The sequence below is a fragment of the Pseudophryne corroboree genome, chromosome 2 (assembly GCF_028390025.1).
Source record: "Pseudophryne corroboree isolate aPseCor3 chromosome 2, aPseCor3.hap2, whole genome shotgun sequence".
Classification (NCBI taxonomy): Eukaryota; Metazoa; Chordata; class Amphibia; order Anura; family Myobatrachidae; genus Pseudophryne; species Pseudophryne corroboree.
This window is the reverse complement of record NC_086445.1, coordinates 129,573,343-129,593,818: the sequence shown is the minus strand read 5'-3', so window position 1 is coordinate 129,593,818 and position 20,476 is coordinate 129,573,343. Positions and strand designations below refer to the sequence as shown.

The 20,476-nt window shown below is 47.4% G+C and overlaps 1 protein-coding gene across 1 annotated transcript in view; it reads left to right on the top strand.

Moving 5' to 3' along the window:
• USP12 (ubiquitin specific peptidase 12) overlaps positions 1-20,476 on the top strand; it is a 176,861-nt gene that overhangs the window by 116,320 nt on the left and 40,065 nt on the right. Inside the window, exons 3-4 of the mRNA XM_063951708.1 lie at positions 323-536; positions 11,654-11,883. Of these exons, the coding sequence (XP_063807778.1) occupies positions 323-536; positions 11,654-11,883 (444 nt within the window). The remainder of the gene's footprint in view (positions 1-322; positions 537-11,653; positions 11,884-20,476) is intronic.

The following is a 20,476-nucleotide window of genomic DNA, read 5'->3' as shown; positions in this document are numbered from 1 at the left end:
CTCTCCCACATCGGCCCGTGGGTACTGGGCTTTAAGGTTTTTCTGCCCCTGTTGGATTGCTAGGGAACCTATAGTAGTGGTTGGACGCTGTTTGATATGTAATTGTGTCATCTGTGGTTTATGTGGATTCCGTAATTGCGATAACATAGGATGAATTATCTACAGTTTTCTCTGTACAGAATTTCCCTGCTGCAATGTTTCTGTCCACAAGTACATATAACTGAAGCACGCTCACCTCGGGGGCTAGAACTCTGGTGTAGTACACTGGAAGAGACAATAATGACATGTAATGATGTTGTGCCTGTTTCGGTTTCCTCCTCAGTTTGGGAACACCTGCTACTGCAACTCTGTCCTACAAGCACTTTATTTTTGCCGTCCTTTCCGGGAAAAAGTTCTGTCCTACAAAAGCCAACCTAGAAAGAAGGAGAATCTTCTGACCTGCTTAGCTGACCTCTTCCACAGCATAGCCACACAAAAGAAGAAGGTCGGTGTGATCCCTCCAAAGAAGTTTATTACCCGGTTACGCAAAGAAAATGGTAATTATTATTATTTAGAAGTACACCTATACATCAGACATAATGCACCGAACTGATGGGTAAACCAAATATTTATTACTAATAAAAATATTAAAACAACATATAGGAGCAGATTCATTTAGCTGCAAGTTTTGTGCAGGCACTGTGCGTGACATATCTGTAAAACTCACACACTATACAATTAGAAATAGAATTGCAGGATAACTAATGTAAGGAGCATTCTGTATTTAGAAAAAGTGAGCACCCACAGATCTGCAAACAAAAACATGCACACAAAAGCTGTTATTCAATTAGCTGCAGCAATTTACCTCAGCTAATTGATTTGGACGCTATTCAGTTATTCGGTTAACCCTGATACCTGGAATTTATCGGGGGTTATGCTTCCGGTGCCTCAGCCCGTTAAGTAGCCCTCAGAGCCACGATAAAGGACTTTAATTGGATAGCCCGATAATGACCCATCAGTTAAAAAATCAGCTTGTTATTTTTTTGTTTTGCTTTTTCTCTTTTTTTTGGTGGCGGCGGGGAGAAAAATCAGGGCTAATTGAGTTCTGGCCAATGGTTCCGGTATGGCTGGTCGTCAATGTTTAGGTTTACCACTATTGATCGACATGGACTAATGGTCAACACATGAAATGTCGACACATGAACGCGGTGCTCTGCACAGATTACCGTTCCCAATCGTAGTCCACATGGATCGTAAAATATGAAAAAGTTCCACAAAAGAAAAAAAAAGTGAAAAACTCATGTCGACCTTTCATGTGTCGGCCATTAGTCCATGTCGACCATGTCAATGTCGACCATCTGACCGGATACCCTGGCCAATGGCTCTTGGAATGTCCAGTGAAGCTTTACATAAAGATGTAATAGTCCATCCAAAGAATTCCTGACCAGTATTCCACCCGATTCTGCGGAAATATAAAACGGGGGAGAAAAAAGTACATACATATGGTATAGTATTTCAGTACTGTATGTATGTCGGATCAATGATGTTATGCAATACTACACTATGGAGGAATTCATTTGTTTAATCGCACTAGATGGGAGATCAGAAGTGACGGGAGATTGCGGGACAATATTCAATTGCCCCCCATTTTCGCGATGATTGTGCCCACATCGGTTGGGTTTAGCTGTGTTAAGCGGCGAAACCCGACATTCAGGCGCCTGAACGGGTCACTTTTCATGCATTTCAGCTCGCTACTCCTGGGGATAGCGAGCTGTAATTAAGTACTCGCGCCCGTCGGCAGGAACATTTGAATAGCTGCCAGTGGGTGCGGTGACCCATGATAAGAATTGAATCTTGCCCTATATGTATATATATATATATATATTTTTTATCTCCTCTGTTATACATTGCCCTGGAATTAGGTGGAATTCTTTAGATGGGCTACTGCATCTTTATATGTGAAGCTTTTCTGGATATTCCAAGCGTCATTGTGTGTATAGGTTTTTGTTTATTGCATAAGTAAAAGGAATGGAGTCTCTCTCCCTATACACACACACTAGGGGGTAAATTTACTAAATGATCTAAAAATGAAAAGTGGTGATGTTGCCTATAGCAACCTATCAGATTCTGTTTGTCATTTTCTAGGACGCAATAGAGAAATGAGACAGAATCTGATTGGTTGCTATGAGCAACATCACCACTTTTCATTTTTAGAACCTTTAGTAAATTTACCTCTAGGTTGCTGGTTTAGGTTGCGCTTTAGGATACATCAATCCTCTCTTACTTGCCCACAAATCTCTGTTCATCTGTCATTCAAGTTGCCATAAGGAATGTTGAAAGGGGTTGCTGTACATCTGAAATAATTATGTTTGGGTTGCAGGGTGCTATGTACTGCAGCAGGCGTTGCTGGGGTTTTGTGTTGTAATGAGGTTTAGTAAACATGGTTTTGATGAGGAGCATGTTTGCAAAATATATAAGCAGTCGTGTTTTGTGTGTGTTAGATGAATGAGCGAGCCTGCAGGAGATGTTTTCTTAGCACAGTGCGGAATTACTGTGGATGGCTGTAACCATTTTGCTGAATGAGTCATTTTACAGCATTGATATTATTTGAAAGTGAATTTCTTGAGCTTTTGTTCAATAAATACCTGGCTCTATTTTAGGAGCATAGTGTTAGAAATTGGGCAGAGAAGCTGACCGCTCCCTTAGAAACATAGAAACATAGAATTTGACGGCAGATAAGAACCACTTGGCCCATCTAGTCTGCCCACTTTTTTTATTTTATTTTAATGTACATTATTTTTATCTCCAACCTAATTTGATCCTTATTTCTTTGTAAGGATATCCTTATGTCTATCCCATGCATGTTTAAATTGCTCTATTGTCTTAGCCTCTACCACCTCTGATGGGAGGCTATTCCACTTGTCCACTACCCTTTCTGTAAGTAATATTTCCTCAAATTTCCCCTGAACCTCCCCCCTCCAGTCTCAGTGCATGTCCTCGTGTCCTATTGCTTCTCTTCATTTGGAGAATGTTTCCTTCCTGGACTTTGTTAAAACCGTTGATATATTTGAACGTTTCTATCATGTCCCCCCTTTCCCTTCTCTCCTCCAAACTATACATATTGTGATTTCTTAGTCTTTCTGGGTATGTTTTGTGATGTAGGCCATGCACCATTTTAGTTGCCCTTCTTTGTACAGTTTCTAATGTATTAATATTCTCCTAAAGATATGGCCTCCAGAATTGAACACCGTATTCTAGATGAGGCCGTACCAATGACCTATACAGTGGCATTATTACTTCTTTCTTTCTGCTACTGATTCCTCTCCCAATGCAGCCAAGCATCTGACTATCCTTCCTCATTGCTTTGTTACATTGCTTACCTGCCTTTAAGTCACCTGAAATAGTGACTCCTAGATCCCTTTTCTCCTCAGTAGTTTCCAGTATAGTGCCATTAATACTATATTTAGCCTTTGGATTTTTGAGACCCAAGTGCATGAGTTTGCATTTTTTGGCATTAAACTGTAACCCTTGATGAACTCAGTCTTCTGATTTACCATGGACAGTTTTGCATGAACCGGGCTTGCAGATGCTGCTAAGCTTCTGCCAAAATCTACACACCTGCTGCCCAGGCAATGACGTAAACAGCAGGGAGAGTAAACGCCACACATTTCCACACATTATTCTACATTAAAGCACTGAACTCAATTCATACAAATAACAAATGCACTTTTATGTATGGGGTACCAATGTAAAAAAAAATATGCACCTTGACATAACCCATACAAAATGATATCCGCTATATGCCAAAACCCACAGCAACATGTTATTCCAGTCTCTGCACTTTTCAGAGAACTGCATTCCCTTTATTTTCCCTTATTTAACTATTTAAACACCTTTCAATACAGAATGACTTATTTAAGGGATTTAACAAGTACTGCCCTATGTTATGACTGTATTCATTAAAATGAGGACTTTTAAAAGTGATCATCAAATTAGGAGATGCCAGCTAAAATCCATGATTTGGACCTTCCACAGCTGCGTTACGTTAACGCGACTTTACTAATTGAATAGCAGAAAGCCGCAGGTTTCTTGCCACAGAAAAGCTACACAAGGTGAAATTGTGGCTAATCAGTTCTGTCCCATAATGCCATTCAGTTTTTAGGTTTTACCAATTTCAAGTCTAAAATTTTTTTTTTTACATTTCAAATTTGTTCAGAACTTAATTTTCCTTAATAATAAAGATCTATTCTCAAAAAGACAAATTTAAGTACACACGATTATGTCGTAAGGTGGTGTGGATGCCGTTGTAGTGTGAAATGTCTGAGTTGGCATTGTGATTTAGGGTTGTTACTATGTGTCCACCCACAAATGCACGTTTCTGTTATAGAATTTTCTCCTGCTGGGTACACTGGGCTCCACAAGTCTGGACAATGGGGTGTAGAGTAGGATCCTGATCCGAGGCACCAACAGACTCAAAGCTTTGACTGTTCCCAGAATGCACAGCGCCGCCTCCTATATCACCCCGCCTCCCAGCACAGGAGCTGTTTGTCAGTTGGTGCTGCAGTAAGCAGGCACTTAACAGAGGGGCTGCTCCAAGCAGCCTTGAGAAAAGCTTTTTATGAGGTAAAAACTGAAGATAGCAGCGGTCTTTATCGCGATCCGGTGCGGTCAGTGGGAGGCGGGCCGCGCACGCTGGCGGTGGACACTATGGCAGTACAGGCGATCCCACTCGATCACCAGGGCATGCGCGCAGTTCGGGTTTTCTCTCTAAACCACTTTCTCTAAACCACAGTACCCGGTGGTTTTGCCAGCAATAGGGATAAGGCTTAGACCAGAAGCCCCTCCCCCAGCCCCAGGGCGCCATTTTCCGCAAATGTTCCCTCCCTGGAGCTGCATACCTGTCTTTTCCTCACTCCCAGTCAGTGTCTGCGGCGCCATTATACCTCAGCTCACTGTTCCTGGGACTGCTTGGGCAAATCCGCCTATGTAAAGCCGCCTGGTTATCAGCGCTGTGACTTTACATGACACTTTAGTATTCTACCTGCCTTTTTAGACAGTGATAGTTAAGAAAGAGTGCATTTAGTCAGGGTTTTATAGTACAATTACCCGGTGATATACATCCAGTTCTTACTGTGTAGTGTTATATCTATTGTTATATAGCTGTGTAAGCTAGTCCAGTGCAGTATTATTGTCTGTAATAACCTCTGCATTGTACAAACTGTGACCTTCTGTGTGTGCATTTGATAGCTGAGTGTTGTCCATCTCGTGTCTTTCACTCAACTTGCTATCCCAATATTCTATAACCTGAGGGGGCTTGGTGCGTCTGGTGTTATCTAATATATGATTTTCACAAAGATATACTGTATTACGTATTTTTCTCTGTGATTTGGTCACCATATCTCTCCTTTAACTCTGGTAGTGCTGACTACACTGCGCAGGGGTTTGGGATATTGTGCTGCTGATAATTGTACTCTGTTACCTCATAATGCAAGTTATATCATGTCTGCTTCTGAGGGTAACGGTTCTGGGGCGGAACACACTGCTGGTGTTGCTGAAGCCACAGGCACATATGAGGAGAATATAGCAGCTGTGGGCTCTGGTTCTGGGGGCTCCTTGCCCCCCAGTGGGACTGTGGCAACGGAGGCACATACTGACCCACCGTGGGCCGCTTTTTCCAAGCTTCTGCATACGCTAGTTCATAAACTAACACCCCCTATGGGACCCCCAATGCCGGTACAACCTTATGTGGGCCCTGCAGCTAACCCGCCGTGGACGGACGCTTTATCTGCTCAATTAAAGAAGTTGAACCAGTCCTTGACTACTAAAAAGTCTGACCAACGCTCGCCTAAGTCCAAGAGGTCCTCTAAGCTAGCGCTCGTCTCTTCACAATCCACTGCTGTTACTGACACCTCGTCTGATGAGGACGGCATTTACACTGACCCCACAGGTTCTGACTCAGATACGACTGATGGAGAGGGTAGTTCACATGTGGATGTTCTTGACCTTTTGGAAGCTATTAAGTTAATTCTGCGGATTACGGATGATCCCGAGCCATCCGTGTTTCCTAAGAAACCAGATAGGTTCAAGCGTCAGAAGGTGGTTAAACAGGTTTTACCTCACTCTGATCACCTAGTGGATATACGTCAGGAACCCTGAAAAAACCCGGGTACGAAGTTTGTGCCTCAAAAGAGTATGCTGGCTCGCTATCCCCTCGTGCCAGAGCTGTCTAAGAATTGGGAAACGCCTCCTCCAGTGGACTCACATGTGGCTAGGATGGTGGTTTCCTCAGCTCTACCTGTCACTACCGTCACGTCTCTGAAAGAGCCTACGGATAAACGTGTGGAGGGTTGTCTAAAAGCGATTTACACCCTCACGGGTGCTGCATAAAGGCCTACTATTGCAGCTTCATGGGCTGCTGAGGCTATTGAAGCATGGGCCTTCGAGTTAGAAGCTGAAATCTCCTCTGACCATGCTAGACAATGCCTGTCATATATTGTCACAGCTACTCGATATACTGTATTAAAGAGGCGGCTTCTGATGCCGGCATCCTAGCAGCCAAGGCCTCTACTACGTCAGTCCTGGCTCGCCGGATATTGTGGCTGAGATCCTGGTCTGTGGATCTGGACTCTAGAAAAACCCTGGAGGTACTCCCTTTCAAGGGAGATATTCTGTTTGGGGAGGACTTAAATAAGATAGTGGCTGACTTGGCTACTGCCAAAACTGCCTGTCTACCTAATACCGCTCCTTCTGTGTCGAAGGCTAAAGGTACGTCCTTTCGACCCTTTCGTCCTTCAGGTAAAGCAAAAGGTCAGGCGTACCATAAGCAGGCCCGCACTTCCAAACCTGATAAGCCGAAGCCCAAAAGAGCCAGAGCTGCCCGTCAGCCAGCTGCCAAGACGATAAGCCTGCCGCATGACGGGGCGGGCCTCCCCCTGGGGGATCCCAGGGTGGGAGGCTGGCTTCTAGGGTATACCCAGGAATGGTTGAAGACTACTTCAGATGCCTGGGTACGGGAAGTCGTCACTCGAGGTTACGCCATTGCCTCAAAAACCGACCCCCTCATCGATTTTGCCAGACAGACGTCCCTTTGGACCGGACAAAGGCAAAAACTCTACACTCTGTGGTACAGACCCTCCTGGATACAGGAGTCGTAGTACAGGTGCCTCTTGCTCAGAGGGGCTGGGGGTACTATTCTCCGCTGTTACTGGTCCCGAAACCGAATGGGTTCTCCCGGCCCATTCTCAACCTCAAGGCATTGAACAGGTTTGTGAAGATTTCCAAGTTCCGTATGGAAACCCTTCGCTCTATAGTTCTGGCCTTGGAACCTGGGGACTACATGGTCTCCTTGGACATACAGGATGCTTACCTGCATATTCCTATAGCAGTGTCACATCAACAATACCTGAGGTTTGCTATTGGCAACCTCCATTACCAGTTTCGGGCGTTACCTTTTTGGTTTAACAACGGCTCCGCAAGTCTTCAACAAAGTTATGGCGGTGATGACGGTGGTACTCCGCCGTCAAGGGGTCAGGATACTGCCGTATCTGTACGACTTGTTAATCCTGGCAAATTCCCCAGATCTTCTCCTGTGTCATCTGGATATGACGGTCCGGTTTCTAAAAGCCCACGGGTGGCTCATCAACTGGAAGAAATCCTCCCTGGTCCCTGCTCAGAGCATGGTGCACCTGGGAGCGCTATTGGACACTCACAACCAGAGGTTTTTCTTGTATCAGGAGAAAGTCCTGAAGCTTCAGGACAGGATTCATTGCTTCCTTTCTCGCCCGCAAGTGTCGATACATTCGGCAATGCAGGTGCTGGGCCTCATGGTATCCGCATTCGACATGGTGGGGTATGCTCAATTTCATTCTCACCCCCTACAGAGGCTGATTCTAGCCAAGTGGGACGGCCTGCTTCACCGGATCAGGTCTCACATGATCTCATTGACTCCGGATCTCCGTGTGTCGCTGCTCTCGTGGCTCCAGGACCAACGATTATGCAGGGGCCGTCCCTTCTGGATATCCGACTGGGTCCTGTTGACAACAGATGCCAGTTTAAGAGGTTGGGGCGCGGTGCTGGAGCAGCACTCCTTACAGGGTCAGTGGACCAAAGAGGAATCTCTCCTCTCGATCAACATTCTGGAGCTGCGGGCGGTCTTCAATGCATTGAACCTGGCCCAGCATTTAATTCAGAACCGTCCTGTTCAAGTACAGTCGGACAACGCCACCACAGTGGCTTACATAAATCATCAAGGCGGCACTTGAAGCCGTTTGGCAATGAAGGATGCCTCATGGATTCTACAGTGGACAGAACGCCATCTACCGGCAATATCGGCAATATTCATTCCGGGAGTCCTGAATTGGGAAGCGGACTTTCTCAGTCGTCAGGACGTGCATGCCGGTGAGTGGGGCCTCCATCCAGAAGTGTTTCAACTCCTCGTGGAAAGGTGGGGTCTTCCAGATGTGGATCTGATGGCGTCTCGACACAATCACAAGGTTCCGGTCTTCGGAGCAAGGACAAGGGATCCGTGGAGGTTTCGGCTGCCGTACGTGTTCCCTCCGGTGTCACTCCTGCCCAGGGTAATTCGGAAGTTCAAGCAAGAAAGAGGAAATCTGCTTCTCATAGCTCCGGCGTGGCCCAGACGGCACTGGTTCTCAGACCTGCAAGGCCTATCGTCAGAGCGTCCACTTCTACTTCCACAACGCCCAGATCTCCTCGTTTAGGGCCCTTGTGTCTACCAGGACCTAGCCCGGCTTTCTTTGACGGCGTGGCTCTTGAAGCTTCCGTCTTGAGGGCAAAGGGTTTTTCTGAAGAGGTCATTAAAACTATGTTGCGGGCCCGGAAACCGGCTTCTGCTAGGATTTACCATAGGTTCTGGCATTCATACTTAGATGCGCACCAAACAAACAATTATGACGCTTCCAAGTTTAGTACAGCCAAACTTTTGGCTTTTCTGCAGCAGGGCCTAGATTTAGGCCTGCGTCTGGCCTCCCTCAAGGTTCATATTTCTGAGTGGTTTCAGAGAAAAATTGCGACTTTACCTGATGGTCATACTTTCACTCAGGGTGTGTTGCGTATCCAACCTCCCTATGTCCCGCCTGTGGCTCCTTGGGACTTGTCGTGGTTTTGGAGGCGTTGCAGGAGCTTTCATTTGAACCTCTTGGTTCAGCTGACCTTAAGTCGCTTTCCCTTAAGGTGGTGTTCTTGCTGGCTATTGCCTCTGCTAGAAGAGTGTCGGATCTGGGTGCCTTGTCTTGTAGTTCTCCATATCTGATTTTTCACCGTGACCGGGCGGTTCTTAGGACTCGTCCCGGATATTTACCTAAGGTGGTTTCTTCGTTCCACCTTAATCAGGAGATTGTGGTTCCAGCCTTTGTCTCTCTTGATTTGTCTCCCAAAGAGCGGTCTTTGGATGTGGTACGGGCTCTCCGTATCTATGTGAAGAGAACTGCTTCTATTCGAAAATCTGATTCTCTCTTTGTTTTGTTTGGATTTCACAAACATGGCTGGCCTGCTCACAAGCAGACCCTGGCCAGATGGATTAGAATGGTGATTGCACATGCTTATGTGACGGCTGGTCTGTCAGCTGCTGCTCACATTACGGCCCATTCTACTCTGTCTGTTGGACCTTCTTGGGCGGCCCACCGTGGTGCGACCCTTGATCAATTGTGCAAGGCGGCTATGTGGTCCTCCGGGAACACGTTTATAAGGTTCTATGCCTTTGATACTGCCGCTTCCCTGGATGCTTCCTTTGGACGCTGGGTTCTTGTGCCCGCTACAGTGCGTCCCCTCCCATAAGGAACTGCTTTAGGACATCCCCATTGTCCAGACTTGTGGAGCCCAGTGTACCCCGCAGCAGAAAACGAGTTTTATGGTAAGAACTTACCTTTGTTAAAACTCTTTCTGCGAGGTACACTGGGCTCCACAAGGCGCCACCCTGACGCACTTAGATTCTTTGGGTTGGTATGGCATTAGCCGCTGACGCTTCTCTTGTCATGAGAGTGTGGTATATGTGGTTACTAACCGTTGTCGTCTCTTTTCCTGCTACTGCATTGGGCTGGTTAACTAAACTGAGCTCCTGTGCTGGGAGGCGGGGTGATATAGGAGGCGGCGCTGTGCATTCTGGAAACAGTCAAAGCTTTGAGTCTGTTGGTGCCTCGGATCAAGATCCTACTCTACACCCCATTGTCCAGACTTCTGGAGCCCAGTGTACCTCGCAGAAAGAGTTTTTTAACAAAGGTAAGTTCTTACCATAAATCTCGTTATAGGTGGACACATGTGATGTCAGGTCTTTGCAATGTTATAGTACATTATTATGGAGACTGTATGCTTTCCCTCTCTATATATTTGCATGCATCCGGTGTCTGATCACTGGCGGCAGCATCAGATAATTCTATGTGGAGGAATTGCCTAATGCCTGCAGCTAGCAAATGGCACAGTGATTCTTCTACTGCGTGCAATAACAAACAGTAGTAACTAGCGCGACCTGCTTACAGTCTGGTACTGGACGTTTCATTTTCATCCTGCCACCTTGTGTCCTTGTTTTACCTTTCCTGGTAAACGAATGTGGTTTCTGAGGGGATCGTAGACTGTAAGACTCCGTCTAGTGCATGTTTATAATACACAATTATGAGCTTCAAACGTGGAATTTGGGTTTTGGCTGCAGCCACGGCAGAGTGGCGATTATCATTGTAATCAGAGCCTGCTGCGGCTCTGCGCTGTACACATCTGTTCCATCTAGCACGCTGCTGTTGCCAGCACATATCGTGACGTCAAATGTGTTATGTCTACTATGCACACACAACAGAGTTAAATGAAGTTTATCGTAAAATCAGTGTAGTCGACTTTAAAATCTCAAAATCATTTTTCACTTGTCACCACATCAGGCACCTTTCTCTAATAGTTCCTTCTGTTCATACTGGCTCTGAATCACAGGTCAGTAAGCCCTTTTCTGACGTACAAGTTATGTTTGCCATTTCTCGGTGACTGCACAGTTGCAATGTGTCTGGCATCTCGCTTCCTGCGGCCCATTCTGCCCGGCCATAGGGCAAATCCCGGCGGCTACGTCCTTTGCATATCTTCAGTCGCTACATACACATTCAGTGCTACGACTGCATTAGTGTAGTTTTCTGAATGAGGTCCATAATGCACACTGTGTGGCGTATACGGTGGATGTGACACACAACAGCTGTCGGTGCACATGTCTGTTGTCAAGATTTTAATCATGTGATTAGTCTCCATTTGCTTTGAGCTGCATTCACCAAGAGGCCCGAGGAAGCTGCTCATTTGTGCGAGTACTAAAGCAGTGTCGAGTCACACGCAAGGAATTTGTGTGATCAGACACCAAAGAACCTTTCTGAAAACTGTTCCTCAGAAATAACATATGTTACCTATGGTAAGATCAAAATCTTGCTTGGATGGAAAGGTTTCCCAAGTTGGGCCATTTACATTTTATCTACGGTGGGATTGTTGCAAACTACTAGAGCTCTAAAAGTTTCTGCAACATATTATTTTCCATAGGAACCCATATCCTCTCCAAATAATTGTACAAGTGATGCCAGTTTCCTAGCTTTGCATATATTGAATGCAGGTCCATATTCTGAGGTTTTTGGCTGCGCTTTCAGAGATCCTTTATTTTAGATGTAGAGTATGTAGTAAAGAGTTATTGTAATTTCAGAACTTTTCGACAACTACATGCAACAGGATGCTCACGAGTTTTTAAACTATCTGCTCAACACGATAGCGGATATTTTGCAAGAAGAGCGAAAACAAGAGAAACAAAACGGGCGAATACCAAACGGGAGCATCGACAATGAGAACAATAACAGCATGCCAGACCCCACCTGGGTTCACGAGATCTTTCAGGGAACTTTAACAAACGAAACCAGATGTCTTACCTGTGAGACGGTAAGGTTTTACCAACATTTCTTATATTGATTTATTTGAGTGTTTTTCGTTGTTGGTTTTTTTTCTCTCTTGTTTCTCTTAAGTCCTAGAGGATGCTGGGGTCCATATTAGTACCATGGGGTATAGACTGCTCCACCAGGGGCCATTGGCACTTTAAGAGTTTGAGAGTGTGGGCTGGCACCTCCCTCTATGCCCCTCCTACCAGACTCGGTTTAGAAAATGTGCCCGGAGGAGACGGTCACAGCTAGGGGAACTCTACAGAGTTTCCTTAGAAAAGTTTAGTTTTAGAGTTTATTATTTTACTGGGAGGCTGCTGGCAACAGCCTCCCTGCTTCGGGGGACTAAGGATGGGGGAGGGGAGTAGTGTCCGCCCTTCGGGCTCTGAGTCACTGTCTCCGCTGACTGGACACTGAGCTCCAGAGGGGATAGATCGTTCCCCGCCGCAGGGGATCGCTCACCCCAGCAGCATGCCGCCACCCCCTTACAGAGCTGAAGATTGTGGCAAGTGAGTCACTGACCAACTTAGCAAGCGGGGAGCCGGTGTGAAGATGGTGGCATCAGGGTAGGAGCGCAGTACTAACTGCGCTCCGGAGGCTCAGCGGTACATAGTGCGGCGTTGTGAGGGGCGCCCTGAGCCAGCGCCTATACCCTACACTGGTCACACAGCCTGTCGGAGTCCCCGGATCTCAGCCAGTATCAATCCTCAGGCCAGTATAATCCTATGAAGAGCGGGAAGACAGCACCATATTGGGGGCGGAGCTTCTCAGAGCGGACTCAGCAGCGTTTCAGCGTCATTTTCCTGCCTGCACAGCGCTGTCGGTGAAGAGCAAGTCCCTCCACAGCAACTCCAGCTATCTATCCCGGTACCAGGAGGTTGTAGAAGGGGAAGGGGGGAGGCTGCAAAACGACTGTGTAACCTATTAAGGTGCACAGTCAGCGCTGATAGGGGGTCTCCCTTTATATTAAAAGCGCTGTGTGTGGGTTGGCTCCAATCTTTGTCTCTCTTGCCTTTCTTGGGGGTGAAACTCTGTCTGCCCTTCACTGTGTGTGTGTGTGGAGTGTCTGTGGTCTCCATTAAGCAATGTCCAGGGACTCTGTGTCATATGCTGCAGAGGATATGTCCTCTCAGGATGATCCCATTCCATGTAATCAGGATTGCACTGGTTTAGCACAGATTCCAGCAAGGGACCCTGAGTGGTTATCCTCTATCAAATCTATGATTTCTCAGATTTGTAATAGGGTTGCACAAAATGAATCTGCAACTCAGGCTTTACAGAACTCTATGGCAGTCTTGCCCAGTTCTGATACATCAGGGCTTCCCGCTGTATATTCCCATAAACATGCTCTTGCTCAGATCATGCAGGATAATACCGATACCGACTCTGATACTTCAGACGGTGATGGGGATGTGTTGCGGGGGGCTGCATCACTTGCAAAAGGGGTGCAGTTGATGATAGAGGATATTAGGGATGTGTTAAATATTACTGATACAACACCCGAGCAGGTTGAGGAGGCTTACTTCACTGAAAATAAAAAAGCCTCGCTAACCTTCCCTGCGTCAAAGAAATTGAATGCTATATTTGAAAAGGCTTGGGAAAACCCGGATAAAAAATTCCAGATACCTAAAAGGGTTCTGGTAGCATTTCTTTTCCTGGTGGAAGATAGGAAAAAATGGGAAAACCCGCCTATTGTTGACGCGTCCGTATCCAGACTCTCAAAAAAGGTGGTAATACCTGTTCCAGGATCTACCGCCTTGAAAGAGCCGCCTGATCGTAAAATTGATAATACACTCAAATCCATGTACACGGCTTCTGGGGCAATACTACGTCCCACTATTGCCAGTGCTTGGATTGCCAAAGCTATAGTAAAGTGGTCAGGCACGTTACTTGAGGATTTGGATACTATGGAGAAATGTGATGTTGAATTGTTTTTACGTAACATTCAGGATTCAGCAGGATTTCTGGTGGAATCCATGAAGGACCTGGGTTCCATGGCTGCGGGGATTTCCTCCATGTCAGTATCAGCTCGTCGAGGGCTGTTGTTGCGCCAGTGGTCTGCCGACACGGAATCCAGGAGAAGTGTGGAGACCCTACCCTACACAGGTCAGGCTCTCTTTGGGGAAGCGTTAAATGCGTGGATCTCCACGGCTACGGCTGGTAAGTCACCCTTCCTTCCCTCAACTACACCTGCTCCGAAGAAACCCTTTTCTTCAGTTACGCCACAGTCCTTTCGGTCTAACAAGCCCAGAAAGGCAAAGCCGTCCAACATCTTCTTTCAGGAGGTCGGCCCAAGTTCAAGAAACCTGCGGCTGCAGGTTCCCAGGAACAGAAACCTGCTTCAGGTACACCAAAGTCCTCCGCATGATGGTGGACTGCACGCCCGGAGGTGGAGCCGGTGGGAGCGAGACTCAGACACTTCAGTCATGTCTGGGTGTCCTCCGGCCTGGACCCCTGGGTGCAAGATATTGTGTCCCAGGGGTACATGATGGAATTTCAAAATCTCCCTCCTCATCGATTATTCAGATCTGGCTTGCCAGATCTGCTGGCAGACAGGACGGTCCTGCAAGAAGCCGTCCAGAAGTTCATGGAGGCACAGGTCATTGTGCCAGTACCATCTCACATTCAGAACAAAGATTACTATTCAAACCTTTTTGTGGTACTAAAACCGGATGGTACGGTCAGGCCCATTCTGAACTTAAAATCACTAAACCCCTTTCTGAGGTGAGTTCAAGTTCAAAATGGAGTCCCTAAGGGCGGTGATATCAGATCTGGGGGAGGGCGAATTCCTAGTATCCCTGGATATCAAGGATGCGTACCTCCACATTCCGATTTGGCTGCCGCATCAAGCTTATCTGCGATTTGCACTGTTGGACTGTCACTTTCAGTTCCAGGCCCTCCCATTCGGTCTTTCCACAGCAGTGAGGGTAATCACAAAGGTGATGGCGGAAATTATGATTCTCCTCCGCAGACAGGGGGAGAACATAATTCCGTATCTGGACGATCTGCTGATAAAGGCATCGTCCAAGGAGAAGCTGTTACGGTCCATAACACTCATGACACAGCTTCTCAGAAAACATGGTTGGATCCTGAACTTTCCAAAGTCACATTTGTTACCAACCAGAAGATTGTCCTTTCTGGGAATGATCCTCGACACGGAAGTGCAGAGGGTATTTCTCCCAGTAGAAAAGGCGTTGGTGATTCAAATGATGGTCCGGGATCTCTTGAAGCCAGCCCGGGTGTCCGTTCATCAGTGCATTCGCCTTCTGGGGAAGATGGTGGCCTCTTACGAGGCTCTGCAGTACGGGAGGTTTCACGCTCGGCCCTTCCCACTGGATCTCCTGGACAAGTGGTTGGGATCCCATCTACACATGCACCAGAGAATACTTCTGTCTCCAAAGGCCAGGATTTCACTCCTCTGGTGGTTGCAATTACCTCACCTCCTGGAGGGCCGCAGGTTCGGGATTCAGGATTGGATCCTTCTAACCACAGATGTAAGTCTCCGGGGCTGGGACACAGTCACTCAAGGGGAAACCTTCTAAGGAAGGTGGTCAAGTCTGGAAGCCGGCCTGCCAATAAACATTCTGGAACTAAGAGCTGTCTACAACGGTCTTCTCCAAGCGGCCCATCTTCTGAGAAATCGGGCCATTCAAGTGCAGTCGGACAATGTGACAACGGTGGCTTACATAAATCGACAGGGCGGAACGAAGAGCAGAGCTGCAATGGCAGAGGTAACAAGAATCATCCTCTGGGCAGAAAAGCACGCATTGGCGCTGTCAGCAGTTTTCATTCCGGGAGTAGACAACTGGGAAGCAGACTTACTCAGCAGACACAATCTCCATCCAGGAGAGTGGGGCTTCCATCCGGAGGTTTTCAAGGAGGTAACAGATGTTTGGGGCGTACCCCAGATCGACATGATGGCCTCTCTTCTCAACAAGAAGCTTCTGCGATATTGTTCCAGGTCGAGGGACCCATAAGCAGTGTCGGTGGACGCCCTAGTGACTCCGTGGGTGTTCCAGTCGGTGTACGTGTTTCCTCCACTTCCACTCATCCCAAGAGATCTAAAGCTCATAAGGAGAACAAGGGTTCAAGCGATCCTCATTGCTCCAGACTGGCCAAGAAGGGCTTGGTACGTGGATCTACTGCAAGAAGAACCGAGGCCTCTTCCTCTATGGTAGGACCTGCTGCAGCAGGGGCCGTTCGCCTATCAAGACTTACCGCGGCTATGTTTGACGGCATGGAGGTTGAACGCATGATACTAGCTCGGAAGGGCATTCCGAACAAGCATCCTCTAGGACGTAAGAGAAAATAGGATTTTGGTTACCTACCGGCAAATCCTTTTCTCGTAGTGCGTAGAGGATGAGGGGCGCCCGCCCAGCGCTTCGTTTTCCTGCAATTGTTATCTGGTTCAGTTCAACTAAGTATTGCATTGTTACTTGGTAAGTAATATTTTTAGCGGTTGCTGAGTTTTCAAGCTAAGTTAGCTTGATGTGCCTTGTATGTGTGAGCTGGTATAAATCTCGCCACTATCTGTGTTAAATCCTTCTCTCGAAGAGGTCTGCCTCCTCGGGCACAGTTTCTGGACTGAGTCTGGTATGAGGGGCATAGAGGGAGGAGCCAGCCCACATTCTCAAACTCTTAAAGTACCAATGACTCCTGGTGGACCCGTCTATACCCCATGGTACTAATGTGGACCGCAGCATCCTCTACGGACTACGAGAAAAGGATTTACCGGTAGGTAACCAAAATCCTATTTTCTTATTCAATATAGTAAAACAGTTGTTATGCAGTGTTTGTAATGCTAGATTATCTCCTAGTTCATCTGGCTCAATATCATGTGAGCAGTGTAGTCGGTCATCTCAGAATGCTGATAACAATGTCAGGGAGAGTCCAGAGCCCTCCTGGTTTGGGGGCTATCAAAACTATGATGTCTGATATGTCATCTCAACTCACTGCAAATGCTAATAAGACTCAGGAACTGCAAGAAGCAGTGGCAAGTCTAACTGCTAAACATTCCCCCCGTCTGCTACAGGGTCACAAAAACATGCTCTACCTGCACTCCTATCAGATACGGCTGATGATATACAGGATGATGTGGACCCCATAAGTGGGGATTCCACCCCTACCCAGGGGTAAAAGCTCCCCTGGGTAGGGGTGGGGATTCCACCCCTACCCAGGGGTAAAAGCTCCCGCTGGAGGATGCTAATACTCAGCAGTCATTTTTCCTCCCACAAGACAAACTGACAGTCACATTTCCTGATTCCAAGGAATTGGATGACTTATTTAAAATAGCCTGGAAAAATCCAGATATAAAATATCAAGTGTTCAAACGATTTCTGCATACATTCCCCTTTGCCCCTGAAGGCAGAAAATTCTGGGAAGAATCTCCAGCAGTGGATGTCTGTCTCTAGCCTTGCTAAAAAGGCGGTACTTCCTGCTCCGGGCTCCTTTACGGTAAAGGACCTGACAGATAGGAAAATTGAGGCCACTCTAAAATCTATCTACACTGCTGTAGGTGTAGCTGAAAGACTGGTCATTGCAGGTTGCTGGATGACACATGCAATTCATTCCTGGGCTACTCATATACAGGAAGTTCTTTCAGGTGATATAACCTTAGTACTGTAACTTTTCTAAAACACATTCAGGACACGGCAAGAGTCCTCTGCGACTCCCTTAAAGACATTAGCAATATTAATGCTAGGACCTCTGCTATGGCTGTGTCCGCGCGCAGAGCCATATGGTTGCGTCAGTGGATTGCTGACTCCAAACATAATGTGGAATCTCTTACCTTCACAGGTTAATGGCTCTTTGGAGGTGAATTGGATGCATGGATCTCCAAAGCTACTGCTGGGAAATCCACGTTTCTCCCTTCAGTAGCTCCGCCTGCTAGACGTACCTACCGGGGCCGTCTACTCAGTACTTTCGGTCCTCTAGATTTCGATCTAGGGCTATGGGGGCCTCCAACGCAGCTAGAGGCACCAGAGGTAAGCCTAAGAAACCAGCCATTGCTGGATCTCAGGATCAAAGCACAAATTTGGCTTCCGGAAAGACTTCAGCATGACGGTGCCCACCCAAACTCAGGGGATCTCGTGGTGGGAGCTCCGTTACGTCACTACAGCCACATCTGGGACGGTTCCTGCCAAGATGCTTGGGTAAAGGACCTTATCAGGGTTACAAGAGTTCGACGGAGCTCCTCCTCAGCGATTTTTCAAATCAGGCTTACCAGCTTTGGAAAATATGCGAGGTACGCTGCTATTGGCCATCAACAAGTTGGTCCAGTCCCAGGTCATTGTTCCAGTACCCCTACAACAACAAGGACAAGGTTACTACTCCAGTATGTTCATGGTACTAAAACCAGACGGGTCGGTGAGACCTATTCTGAATCTTAAGTCCTTGAATCCTTACCCTGAAGGTTTGCAAATTGAAGATGGAATCTTCGAGAGCGGTGATCGCAGGCCTGGAGCCACAGGAATTCTGTGTGTCCCTGGATATCATGGACGCTTACCTCCATATCCCAATTTGGCCTCCTCATCAGGCTTATCTGCGGTTCGCCCTACTGAACGATCACTACCAGTTTCAGGCGTTACCCTTTGGCCTGTCTACAGCTCCGAGGGTGTTTACGAAGGTGATGGCGGAGATGATGTTTCAGCTCAGAGTCCAAGGGGTCAACGAAATTCCCTACCTGGACGAACTCCTGATAAAAGTGAGTTCCAGGGAGCTTCTACTGCTCCATATAGATCGCACTATCCAACTTCTGTCTCGCCACGGGTGGATCCTCAATCTGCAGAAGTCCTACCTGGAACCGTCTCAGCGGCTCCTTTTTCTGGGGATGCTACTGGATACTGTAGCACAGAACGTGTTCCTCCCAGAGGACAAAGTGAGATCACTTCAAGAAATGGTTCGCATGGTTCTCCGACCTGCTCGTGTATCCATTCATCTTTGCATAAAATTGTTAGGAAAGACGGTGGCCTCGTACGAGGCGATACAGTTAGGGAGATTTCATGTCAGACCTTTCCAATTGGACATCCTGCACATGTGGTCCGGTTCACATCTTCAGATGCACCAGGTGATTCGGCTGTCGCCCCAGTCCAGGATTTCACTCCTGTGGTGGCTACAGTCTTCCAACCTACTGGAAGGGCGACACTATGGGATTCAGGATTAGATTCTTCTCACAACAGATGCGAGTCTGAGAGGATGGGGAGCTGTTACCCAGGGGGTGCAGTTCCAGGTCAGGTGGTCTGCCCCAGAGGCCCTTCTTCCGATCATTATTCTGAAACTTTGGGCTATCTACAGTGCTCTGATTCAGGCATCCCCTCTACTCCGGGATCAGGCGATCCAGGTGCAGTCGGACAATGCCAGGCGGTGGTGTACATCAGTGAACAAGGAGAGACAAAAAGCAGGACCTGCATGCAAGAGGTGTCAAGAATACTCCTCTGGGCAGAAAGAAATGCAAGAGCACTGTCCGCGATCTTCATTCTGGGAGTGCACAACTGGGAAGCGGACTTCCTGAGTCGCCACGACCTGCATCCTGGGGAGTGGGGACTACACCTTCAAGTGTTCCAACAGATCATCGACAGGTGGGGATGCCCACAGAGCAACTTGATGTCCTCTTGCCTCAACAAGAAGCTTCGCTGCTATTGCTCACGTACCGGGGACCCTCAGGCGAGCGCAGTGGATGCGCTGACATCGCCTTGGCCTTACCAGCTGGTCTACCTGTTTCATCCGATTCCGCTGATCCCAAGGGTTCTCAAGCGGATCAGGCATCAAAGAGTGAGAGCAATCTTGATTGCCCCGGATTGGCCCCGAAGAGCGGTACGTGGCTCTTCTGGACGTGTCCGTAGAGGACCCTTGGCCTCTACCTCTAAGAAGGGATCTTCTTCAACAAGGACCGTTCATCTACCCGGACTTACGGCGGCTTCGTTTGACGGCATGGAGGTTGAGCGGAACATCCTAGCTCACAAAGGGCTTTCCAAAAAGGTTATTGCCGCTATGGTGCAAGCCAGAAAACCTGTGACGTCAAAACACTATAATTATATCTGGCGGAGATATGTATCTTGGTGCGAGGAATGCACATATCCCTCTGCAGAATTCCACTTGGGAAGGTTTCTACGTTTCCTGCAGGCTGGAGTGGATAAAGGCTTATGTCTTGGATCCATTAAGGTCCAGATTTCAGCTCTTTCCATCTACTTCCAGAAGATGTTGGCTCTCTTGACGGAAGTTCAGACCTTCTTGCAAGGGGTGCTTCACATACAACCTCCATTCGTGACGCCTACGGCACCTTGGGATCTGGATGTAGTGTTATGCTTTCTACAGTCCTCCTGGTTTGAACGTCTTGACAATGGTAGAAGATAAGTACCTCATGTGGAAAACTGTGATGTTACTGGCCCTGGCTTCTGCTAGGCGTGTCTCGGAATTGGGGGTCTTTTCGTGCAAAAGTCCGTACTTAGTCTTTGATGAGAACAGAGTGGAGCTCACGACTAGACACCAATTCTTGCCGAAGGTGGTCTCCGCGTTTCACTTGAATCAACCTATTGTGATTCCGTCCAGTTCTGGCATTGGATGCAGTGCGAGCCTTGAAAATCTGTCAAGAGGACGGC